The 11,947-nt window shown below is 37.4% G+C and overlaps 4 protein-coding genes across 4 annotated transcripts in view; 2 read left to right on the top strand and 2 right to left on the bottom strand.

The window, feature by feature from the left end:
• Positions 1–394: 394 nt before the first annotated feature.
• Positions 395–1,534, bottom strand: BATDEDRAFT_88728 (uncharacterized protein; the record flags this gene model as incomplete). The annotated part of the gene is made up of 3 exons (XM_006679248.1): positions 395–544; positions 659–703; positions 860–1,534. 3 exons carry the CDS (start codon positions 1,532–1,534, stop codon positions 395–397), a joined length of 870 nt encoding a protein of 289 aa, XP_006679311.1.
• Positions 1,535–1,988: 454 nt separating this feature from the next.
• BATDEDRAFT_25179 (uncharacterized protein) lies at positions 1,989–5,277 on the top strand (the record flags this gene model as incomplete). Its single annotated transcript, XM_006678984.1, has 14 exons — positions 1,989–2,220; positions 2,282–2,336; positions 2,423–2,534; positions 2,775–2,851; positions 2,930–2,945; positions 3,005–3,300; positions 3,361–3,434; positions 3,498–3,565; positions 3,659–3,859; positions 3,949–4,165; positions 4,271–4,384; positions 4,456–4,583; positions 4,649–4,943; positions 5,045–5,277. 14 exons carry the CDS (start codon positions 1,989–1,991, stop codon positions 5,275–5,277), a joined length of 2,118 nt encoding a protein of 705 aa, XP_006679047.1.
• Positions 5,278–5,876: 599 nt separating this feature from the next.
• Positions 5,877–7,324, top strand: BATDEDRAFT_11562 (uncharacterized protein; the record flags this gene model as incomplete). The annotated part of the gene is made up of 7 exons (XM_006678808.1): positions 5,877–6,078; positions 6,145–6,276; positions 6,417–6,496; positions 6,608–6,836; positions 6,902–6,994; positions 7,061–7,161; positions 7,238–7,324. The coding sequence occupies 7 exons, from the start codon at positions 5,877–5,879 to the stop codon at positions 7,322–7,324; spliced, it is 924 nt and encodes a 307-aa protein (XP_006678871.1).
• Positions 7,325–8,868: 1,544 nt separating this feature from the next.
• The window catches only part of BATDEDRAFT_25181 (uncharacterized protein), a gene marked incomplete at both ends in the record, with an annotated part of 10,553 nt that continues 7,474 nt past the window's right edge, over positions 8,869–11,947 (bottom strand). Inside the window, 4 exons of the mRNA XM_006678985.1 lie at positions 8,869–9,168; positions 9,251–11,123; positions 11,216–11,525; positions 11,657–11,866. Coding sequence (XP_006679048.1) covers positions 8,869–9,168; positions 9,251–11,123; positions 11,216–11,525; positions 11,657–11,866 — 2,693 coding nt within the window. The remainder of the gene's footprint in view (positions 9,169–9,250; positions 11,124–11,215; positions 11,526–11,656; positions 11,867–11,947) is intronic.

An 11,947-nucleotide genomic window follows, 5' to 3' on the forward strand; every position in this document is an offset into this window, starting at 1 on the left:
TCAACAGATTGTGCATTTTGGAATGCAACGAGGTGTTTGCATGTCGAACAGTGTTTACTTGTAATGTCTGGATTGACTGAATGCAGAGTCGCGGATTGGTCAAGTGTCATGAATATGTCATGAATGTGTCATGAATATGTAAACACTCGTCCAGTTGGTTTATACAAAAATGAGCACGCATAATAACCAATCGACTTTGTCAGAATAATACAGTGTTGTACAGTAAACCGACACCAATCATAACATGGTATTGGCTGTGTATTATGTATATCGACATTTGTGTCGTGATTGATTGTATGTGAATACGACTGTATATTGATTTATAAATCACTCGCAACATGAGACACTGCATGATTTTTTATTACAGTATGAGCTCAAAAAAATAGTATATTTATTAAAGCGGTATAAGTAATTGCATAAGAACAAAAAAGAACAGTATATACATGACCAACGTGATTGCTGCTGTAATATATACAAGTTTTTTGGCTATACATGAATAATGCAAAGCCATGCCCGACTTTCCTCTTAGAATTAGTGCATCTACCTGTATATCATAGTATATTAGTAATTATACAAGATAATTCAACTGTCAGTGTCATTCTTTGTATGCCAGATTAAAGTTTAAATATTAGACATAGTATTGCAACACAAGGCCTACATTTGCCGCGTAGTAAACTGCAAGTAAACCCATAGGTAAGCTGCACTATAGTAAGATGTTAATATTTTGAATTTCATCACATATTTGATGCTGATACATTGCATACGAAAATGACAAAGCCCAACTTACCAGACAGCAACATGACAGCATTGAAATAATAATAGATTCGCCCAGGAAACTGTGTATTGTGTCCAGACTTACTTGACTGTCTGTATTATTCTCTATAGCATCAGATTGCCTATGCTGATGCGGTGGTGAGCCGCCTTGTAGTTGCTGGTAACTGCGTGTGTTTCTAGAAGATCTACGAGTGTTGATGCGTGTCCATAAGCGCTGCCAATACGATGTGTGTTCAGGATTAGTGTTTAAAGGGCTGCTATTGACATGGGAAGAATCGTGATTTGTATTTCCAAAGTAAGAGTTATGTCTAGTTTGCATTCTTGTTGATGCAATACTCATAGCGGCTTGGTTACCATAGTATCTAGAGTGGGGCGACACATCATCGTCTGTTTCAAAATCGTCGACAACTTCAACTGAGAGCAATCGACCCTGGTTGTCAGATAAAGACCCATCACGAGTGTTGAGAACAGAGGCAGAGGGTGCTGTATTATTCAGATGGGATTCAGGATACCTAGCACAGTGGGTTTGCACCTGTTCTTTACCCACTGTTTTACTAGAAACTTGCTGAATGGCGATTGGATCCATACAAACTGAAGAAGAATCTACTCTACTTTGACTGGGATTGTCTGATGGTATTTCAATATCTCTATGTAGTTTTTGAAAATGTGTATGAAGACCATCGTTGGTGATTATGTGATTTGGTAGAGGTTCAAGCAAAGGATCGGAAGCGTCAGGAGATGATGACCGAGAAAGTGGCATGACTGCAGCAAGCAGAAAACTTGATAGTCGGGAAAGGTTGGGTTTAATTTTCCAAATAATTCTGAAGAATTAATTTTATAAAGTCAATCTATTGAACAGTGTTTTAAACTCTTGATTGTCATGGTTTCATTCCTTGTTTTAAACTAGAACGCAGACATATCTGAGAATACAGAGTAGAGTTTTGCTGACAGCATTAAAACAATGGATTGCAGTGAATAAAGTATTCGTTGTGTTGGGTAGAAATCAACCTGAACAAGTTCATATCATACAAACTAGTCATTTCCTATTCAACACAGTACAATCTCAAAGTATTCAAAGATGCATTGTTTCTACGTGAATATGATGAATATAGTCTAAAAACCTTGACTTGCACTATGATGGCAAGAGTCTTGTTTTGTGAATTTGTGAAGATTTAATATCAGCTTGCCTTTGGCTTCGACCTGAAAACACTCCAATGCAGTCTTTGGAAGACTCTATTCCTGATGACTGCTTCACCACTGCAAGCGATTCTTCTGATTCAGCCAATCCCTCAAGCGAGTCTTATCAATTGGCTGCAGATGCCATTTGTCGGCAGTTTGATGTTGAGCTGCTTGTTCGTCGTCAAGAAATCACTGCAATCCGCACTGAAATTGCTCGAACTGAATACGTTCTTGAAACCTTGCAGTATCTTCTAGCCAATGGATATGGTGTGTGAATGGTTGTTGAGTTGGTATTTATACAGGTCGTCCCACTAAATAAATCCATTAGATCGAGTTGGGCTAGCTGGCATAATAGCTGGATATGAAGCTAAAGATCATGCAGTGTATGTATTTTACTCTGCGTCGCCAGGTGTTGTCTGCATACTGTCGTTGTGTAGCTGCTGTTGTTGACTGAAGAAATACTCTTTAGTTCTTTTAGTGAGCATGGCTCTGCCAATCCACGCAGTCTTTACAAATCCCATTCAACCTCTATCGATCCTTTTCCAGAACCTGGTGATTCAGATAGTTATAATAGTCCTGCAGTAAGGTGCGTTGACTGAGTCTAAATCAATATGCATGGCTGGTCTGTATAGTAGATTGCTAAAATAGATTTCATTTTATACAATCTTCAGTCTTGCTTTTTTGACAGTTTTAAGCTTTTTATGTAATAACATGTATTCAACTGCCTTGCTAATGTGCATTTGCATCTATTTCAGTAAGTTTGGTTATGATTAAATATCCATCTTGTAATTTTGCTGACTCTATTATAGTCAAAATTATAGAATTCGTCACATCTGGCTGAATACAAGCAACCATCAATTAAAGCCATGTCAACTAAAATTTCTGGTCAGCATTATCTGTAAGTTGCATCCTATTTGATCATTGTATTTTACCATTTTGATAAAATCCTGATACAGCTATTTGGTGTTTTCTATAGGCAAAGGCGATTTCAAGTGAGTGGGCTGTAAGATTGGTTTTTGCTTTTTGATGTCTTACTGACAGCTGTATGTAGCAACCATCTTCACCTTTAAACTTACCACAGACTCCTGAAATCAAAGTTTATCACGAACCGGTGGACTGGAGCGATTTTGAAACTCCAATATCAATCGAAATTGCTCCAATTGTTATATCTCCAAATCTGTCGCATAGCAATACAGAAAATAGCGATACGCTTGATGATAATCGTTACGAGTCATGTTCTAAATCAGATTCAGACAAAAACTCTGTATACATGCAAGATGTGGGTGATGCATCTTTGGAAGTGGACAAAAATGGCAGTTTTTTTATGTTAGCTAGCGATCTTAAAGGGTAAGTTTGAAATGTCGTTTAATTCTTGTTTGGTTTATCGATATTTGACTTTTTTTCCAGTCACATCAAAGAGTCAAGGTACCATCTCATACAAGAGATTATTGTTGGAAACACTGCCGAGTTGGTTGCAAAAGGTAGGCGTTTTAATTCACTTTAAATCTACTCCAAGATGCTTACCTTGAAATTTCCATTTATAGAAGACCAGCACTTTAAAATAGATAAGGATCAGTACAAGTGGACAGTCTTTATCAAAGGCTCTTCAAATGTAAAGTATTGTAAACGGGTCAAGACGCAGTTTAAATCTGTCTAACTTGTATTCTAAACGCTCAACTATTTACTTACCTATTTGTTGCAAAAGGTTGGCAGCAAAGACTTTGGCTGTTTGGTTCGAAAAGTTCGGTTTTTTCTTCATCCAGACTATCGCCCATATGATGTCATTGATGTCACCCAACCACCATTTGAAGTTTCTAGATGCGGATGGGGAGAGTGTCCAGTGAGATTACAGATCCATTTTTGGGACCCAATCAATAAGCCAATCAATATTATCCATATGCTCAATGTAAAATATAATATATGCTGGTGCTATTTATTCGTATCTTCATTAGAAACCTAGATCCTAATCAAATTTTTTGTTGTATGACCTATTAGTTTCACTTTTCGGGTGAAAATAAAGCTAAAGGAGAGCGGAAACTGGAGATTGAAATTCATCGTAGCACCAAACTTAAACATTCTACACACATCACTGCCGATCATGATCAAACTACTAATGCATTGGAATTTGGACCAGAGTGCAATTCAAACTCTCAAGCAACTCCATCTAATATATTCGACCTTTCAGCTACTGAGCCAGCAATTTCAAATGCAGGTAATATAGTTCGAATTGATGATCTTGAATAGTTGTTTAAATAATAGAATGCTGACAGGAGTACAATTCTCCATGTGCATTTTTGTTTTATAATATAACGCACAGTTAATCTCCCAGAGTCGACATCCGCATTTGATAGTAATACTCTAACCACCCTTTCTTCAGAAATCATTGAGCTAATTGAGGCTGGATGCAAGCGATATCCAATTATTCGTAAAGGTATGTTTAAATTTCTTGGCAATATTTTGCCATTTCAACCTTTAACCTTGTGCTGTGACTGATGTTTTTAGACATGATTTCAGAGTCATCGTACAGTTACTCGACTGCGTCTGATTTTAAATCATTTATGTCTTGGAGTATGGGAAAACGGAAATCTGTCGAGGTTGTATATTATATTTATGGTGCAACTGTTTACAACGTGTGCTGTTATATTAACTTTTTGTATTGATTGTTCTGTTTAAATTTTTTTGGTAATGGATCAAGTTTCAACGTGCAAAATTGGTCAAGCAATATATAGAGATGAATAGTTTGACTACCGTTAAACTGCAAACTGTTGTTGCTTGGTGTCGGCAGCTAGGACATACTCCTAGTTCAATTCGGAGTTTTCCTCGTTCTCAAAAAATGTCGCCACCACCTTTGGTGGAAAAAAAAGACTCTATCAAGCCGATATACTGTCTTTACTGTGGGAAATTAAACTGTCTTGACTGTAGCCAACCTATTTATTCATTGTTTCAAACAATGTCAAAATTTGATGTAATGCGAGATCGTTTTAGCTCTGGTAGGCTGTTTATCTTTAATCTATGATATCTGCTTAGATTATATATAAAGCTAATAATTATAAAAAAATTCAGATGCTAGTATATGCAAAAATGAAAATAGACTTTCATTGGATCACACTGCAAAAAACTCTCTATGCAATCAACCCGATGAATCATTTTCATCCGGTAGTTTATTGGAGGCGAAATCGCTCGAGATTCAATGGGTTATGGCAGTTTTGCGACGGATACCAAGTTCCAACTGGCACGTGGAGAATGTATCTCAAAGTACCACATCTACACAACCAGTCTCCCGGCCCATTCTTTTGGTTGCGATGGCTGTCCGCATGTTTTTAAAGGATATTCTTCAAAAAGCAGTGACGGAATATAGGAGTGATGGCATAGGGCCAAACGATTGTTCAAGACTACTTGTTCCGCCGTATGTCTTCAAGGGTTTGTTGAGTAACACTTGCATGCTGTTTTTAACCAATAATGGCATGATTAACGATAGTGTTGAAGAATTCGATGATGATTGTATGGTCGATGAAGAATATATATAAACGCGTTCAATCTTTAATCTTTTCAGCACACTTGTTTCTGTTGATATCATTCAAGTCTTTTAGGTTGTGAATCATCTAAACTGCATTGTTTTGCTTTGTCGAGCTATATGGCTTTACTGATTGAAAGAAAACTGCACTATGAAATCCATTTAAAGTGCAATGACTGGATCTGCAAGATATTCTAGTTGATTTGGTAGATGCTTGACAATAGCAAATTGCAAGCTTATCTAAACCAAAAACTATACGTCAACAGTAAGGGTCAGTCGAATATTGCGAATGGGTTTAAAGATTCTAGAGATGGAGCACATATGAATATACGCAAGGCAATACTTTAAAATCCCAATGAACGAGGTTTCCTTTACATTTCAAATCTGCAAATCTACAACGATGGAATGCATGGAAGTAGATAGCACTGGATCAGGTATACCAGAAAACAGCACTAGAACAGACTCGAGTGAGAATGTTGTTGCTTGTATTCCTTCATCTTCTGGACTATCGATTACTCTTCATCCACTGGTCATTTTGAATATATCGGACCAGCACACTCGGATCAGGATGCAGACTGAAAATACAGACAGCAGCATTGCATTGCATCAAGGTTGGACATGACTGTATCGTATGTTTGCAGTGTATCAGCACTGATGTGACTCTTGAACAATGATAGTTATTGGAGCTCTGATTGGCATTCAAATCGGTCGTGAGGTGGAGATCCTCAACTCGTTTGAACTGCCCTGTACGCTGGTGGACGGCCAGACTATTGTGGATATGTCTTATTTTAGTTTCAAGCAAGATCAATGTGAGTGTATTCAAGTGCTGATGGATAGCAAGTCTTGAATCCAGCCAATATCTTGTCACTGATGCTTGCCAAGCCATCCATAAGATCTGACTGGACTGTATCGGCTAATGACATTACTTGGATTGTATCAGACAAGCAAGTCTATCCAACAATGGATTTTCTGGGATGGTATTCGACAGGCATGACTCCAACACAGTCTGAGATCTATATCCATCAACAGGTAACCACCATCCGCTGTACTTTAGTCTCATTGGACTGTGATGGGCCAAACATGAATATTCATCAAGATTGACCCATCTTGGCTTTAAACCGATCCATTGTGGAATAATAGATGTGCCAGCACAATGATGCACCGCTCTTTCTTCAAATGCATTTCATCCCATCGGATGTTCCTGCCATAGAGTTGCCCATCACATTTTACGAGTCGTTGGTGGATATTGTTGATGGTGTTCCACATACTTTATTTGTCAAGTCTAAATTCAAGATTGAAACCAGTGACGAAGAGCTGTTGGCCATTGAGCATGTGGCCCATGAAACCAGCGAGGAAGGCCAGTCTAAATGTAATGTGTTGGGTTTTAGATACGAACGAGACGGATGGTATTTAATTTTTATAAAAACCTGTTAGTAACCACTCACCTCATTGGGCAGCAGAATGCCATTTGCATGTTACAGTCTCGTGTGAAAGCACTCGTGCAATACATGCAAGATGTGGAACACGGTAAACTGTGCATATGCAATATGAACGAGTAAATTGGCATATGCAATACTAATGAATGCATTGCAGGTGTATTGCCAAAAAATCATACTTTGTTGCGACAGATTTCAAGTCTATGTAATCGTTTACCAACGCTTCAAGGAAATGATTTTGACAATGAATTCAATGTGGTAAGTTGCTTGGTTTCTGTTTAGACTATTGTTTAAAGGATTGATTTTGTTTAAACTAATCGTCATCCACTTGTAGGACTACAATGATGTATTGGTCATGACACTATTGGCCGCCTTGACCAAGGGATCGCATTCATTGAACGAGGTATGTAACAAGAGCTGATTGTTTCTTGATCATTGTGTTGATTCCGCTGCATGATCATTCATCAAGACACGATACCATTACGGTTATACTCATTGCCTATATTGAACGATTGGATAGCTGACAAACAAGATCAACACCATACGAACCAAACGGGCTTTGCATAGACCTAGCACTGGATCGTCTGGAGTGGCATTTGGACAATCTGCAGGAACATTGGGTATGCATATATAAATAAAGATTTATTTCCATTCACGTACATTGTGGATTTAAAATAATAACTAGACCCAACCATGCTAGGTCATGACAATCTCTTGGTGAATATTATGGTTTCTAGTATCTCGATCGTTTATCCTGTGCTAATGAATCGTCTCGATCTTTTCCAAATCGCTGTCATCAAGAACTGAGTTGGAAGATAGACATTGTGCAATTTGCTTTACAGAGATCACGACTGTAACGAGTGATCATCCATTCTTCAGTACTGAGCGACTCAAATATATGGTCACACCATGCAATCATTTGTTCCATTCTGAATGTTTAGAAAGATGGATGGAAGTGAAACTCGAGGTAAATTGTTGTGATTTAGTTATTGTGTATCTGTAGTATAACTCATTTCAATATTTCTGCAAAACAGTGTCCAGTATGTCGATCAGATCTGCCTCCAGTATACTAAGATCAATTCAGACTATACTTGACTACACAGCTGTAGTTCAACTATTATCCAACCACACTCTTATAATAGATTCAAAGTGATGTCCTGACTCATGCACAAAACTCCTGGATATCAATAAACCCACAATGATATAATTAATGTATTAAAGATGTTTTCTTTTGCTATTTTTAATCAGCCATTGATTGATCTCTGTAGTGGTTGAAGTAGCTGCTGTTGGTGCTTTAGCCTGTTAAAATAATACATGAATGTTAACCAAAAGTGTCTATACCAGACCAAGCCTTTCATTGCAATGTCATCGGCACATGAATGCAATGGTTCATTATTCAGACCATAAAACAGCTGTTTGAGCATGTTCCATTCAATGCATATCAACTACCTTGGAAGTCATGCACACCGTCAATGCTGCTGCTGCTCCTGCACATCCATTAGCATCCACACTCATGGCTCTCCAACAATTGAACATGGTCGATATCTCCAATGCACACGGCGTTGCCTGTTGTAATCTTGTCGGTTTGATCTGAATAGGTCGTTTGAGTCTCTCGATTGCTCTCATTTCACACGTCTAATATGCTCAATCTTAGCCAGTACACTTGATACAACGAGAGTTGAGTAGTTACCAATAATCGATTCAGCAATCAGTCAAGAAACAGAAACTCGAAAACAATTTAAATTTTCCAAACTCGACCATCTCATTGCAACTGCAATATGGATTGTTCATCTATCCAGATATTTATATCAGAAACAGCACAAGTATGCATCTAAAGGCAGCTTGTAAAATTGATATTGAAAATAGCTGTATGGATTATGATATCAAGGCTTGGATATACCTTGAAATCATTTATTTCCTAACTTCTATTTAAAATATACTTGTTATACGATAAAAATGGTATCGTCATAAAACAGAATCATTCTGATTTGAAGAATCGTAGTTAGAAGCACTTATAGATAGATGACGGAATATCCATGAAAAAACTGCCATTTCGTCGTCGTTGTTTTTTTGCAAAGATTCACAATCCAGGGATTGATATTTGGACGAGAGACAGTCTCCATTCAAATAGGCTTTGTATGGATTTGGAGAAAACCGTAGCTGTGGAGTTTCTTTTAAACCACATCCGACAGATTGGTGTGGATCAAACAAGGATCTAGTAAAGAGTAGTGCTGCTTGGGTCAATGATGGATATGAGCTGTTGATCTAGAAAACATAGTATATAAAATTTAAAAAAAGTTGCAAACCAACAAACATCTCATATCTAATAGTTTCTGTATGTTCAAACCTTTTTAAAATGTACATCTCCAGTGAATGCAACAATCAGTAAATCCAAGAGTATTCTCCATTTAAACTCGGCTTCTTCGCGTAATTCAGCTTGGCCTGTGATTTCAAACTGAGCAAATACCATCATGGTGGTTTTGGCAAACTCCTCTCCTTTACTTAGTAGACTGTAGGGAACAATGGTTGAGTATATTTTTGGTAGAGACTGTTTGGTTTGGTCGGCGAGTTGTGGTGTTTGACTTGGTGAATCACTGTACTTTTCTCCAGGGAGATCTGATTCATTCGAAAGTGGATTGCTTTTTAAGGAATCTTTGATATTGACTGGCTTTAATGCAGTTTTGGAGCATATTGGCTGGTGTGATGCTAAATTGCAGTAAAACACGCTCTTATATAATGATATGCCACTTGGTGTCGAATCTCTTATCCCCGTCACAGAGCTGAAATGATCAACCAGGTTTAGTATTTTATCATTGATATGTTCATAGAAAGAGACTGGAATCCAACTTAAAACAGCCGTTCCACTTGATTGATAATCGCTGATTGACCAATCACTTGGTGATTCTAAACAAAACTTTTTGTACCATGAAAACTTTTGATTCATCAAAAAATGAATGCTATGAAGCTTACAAGTCAAATTATTTTCAAACTCATCCCTGATGGTTCCAATTTTACGATCTCTTGAAGCTGCAAGACAACATTCTAAATGGCAGCGATAATCAATCAAGCTGTATACATCCAATGCTGGATATTTTTTACCAATACTTCGCTCAAATACCTGCGAGTCCTCTACGTATAGCGGATCGTATGATTCAAACAGCTCGTTTTGCGGAATACTTGAAGAATTTCTTTCATGTAGCTCAGTAATAATATTAGAAGGACATTCTTCAGCTGGTATGCTGCAATTTTCAACGGATTTTGCTTCAAGCGACTGTTTCATACGATATACACGAGCAGATTGGTATAGAAGTTGCAACGCTTTTGGAGAAGAACATTCTGATTCCAAATTCAGTGAAAGAAGACATAAAAGACAAGAACGTAGTGTCCTATACTCATATCCACCACTATTGCAAAGTTCATGAAGCACATATGTAATTAAATGCTCCGAGTTTTTAAGCAAAAGATTTGATAAAAATGCATTTTTTCGATATCGAGGTCTGATATTGGCAAAGGTTTGTCCTAGATCGAATGCTAGCTGTATGTTTATGTAAACGGGTAGTTGAAGTGGACGTTTAAAGCACATTCCGATTACCTCTCGCATGCATTCCGTAAGCCGAGCATCGTCCATCTCATTTGCTCTTAGTTGGGACGCGTAGGCTTTGTATGCACTTAATATATACTCTTGCTGAAATGGATCGTATAGTTTTGTAGCATCAAATATGTGGTATTCGCCAAGAACGTTTTTTAGCATACTGTGAGATTCGTTAAATGCCACTATTATGTGGCCAATGTCTCCATGATGGTCCGTATACTGCGACTTCCATTGTAAATCTGCAATATCTCTAGCCGACAAAAAATAATTCAGCAAGCTTGTTGGAATACGAGAAACTTGATTGATGAATCCAATGGTTGCATTTATGTGTGCAGATAAAATACTGGACGAAAGATTGTTCATATGCTGACAGGTAAATAGCAGCAACCGGGAAAACAATAGCTGGTAATGCACTGAGTGACAACCAGCAGCTTCTTCTATGCCCTCGTTACAAAGATCATACGCAGTTTGAAATTTTCCGTCAGCAATTAATGCAATTATGAGCATCCTGCGAGTTTGAAGAATGAATTCTGATCCTAGCTCAGACATGACAAGCTGGTGAATTTTATACTTGCCCAAATCGGTTGAATCTGCCAACGAGCTCACAAAATTTCTTGCAGAGTAGTACCTATTGAAAATCAAAATAAAGCATATATAGTGCGTGATGAATGAACAGTATACATTTTTTGCCAATAAACATATTTTGAATCATATACTAACCACTTGAGTGAAGATCTGTACTGTTTTTGAATAAAGTATGTATTACCAATTAGTTCAAAGCATCTGACCAGCGTTACTATAGAGCCAACTAGATTCTCATATTCAAAGTGGTTCTTTGTGCGATTGTTTTCTTTATGAACCGTGCACAAAGTAAATTTGCTTTTGATTACGTTTTGTTTTTGCTGAATGATTCGGAACAAGTGTATTCTCAATGTATCTAAGATTTCTAGTGTAAATGGCTCCAAAAATGGTTGATTGTGGTTTTTTGATGATGATTTTCCTTCAAGAACATTCAAACTGCTTTTAAATACTTGTGTTTAAAATACATTATAAATATATGACAAGTTAGCAACAGGACACAATATTTTGAACAAGTACAGGCTTTAGATAATACAGTCCATCAGATTATATAATAAGCTTGTATTGTAAATGCGTACTTACAATCTGAACTGTCTGATTTGATACAATCTGATACGGGATGCACGCAGTCATTGCCCATATTTAAAGCATCAAATAGAGAATGTGCAAAACTGTCATTGTAAAAACAATCATCCGTTGGCGACATTTCAAGTATTTTGATTACCAACTTGAGTCTACACAACTCTATTTCAGTTTGAAAACGTGGCAGGATACAATGAACCTTTGTCTTTTCTGAAATCGTTACAGACATGAGCAATTTCAAAGCCAGCCCATTTTCCGCGTTTAGAGAATATACATGTCAGAAAACAGAGT

This window comes from Batrachochytrium dendrobatidis (genome assembly GCF_000203795.2).
Source record: "Batrachochytrium dendrobatidis JAM81 unplaced genomic scaffold BATDEscaffold_6, whole genome shotgun sequence".
In the NCBI taxonomy this organism is placed as follows: Eukaryota; Fungi; Chytridiomycota; class Chytridiomycetes; order Rhizophydiales; genus Batrachochytrium; species Batrachochytrium dendrobatidis.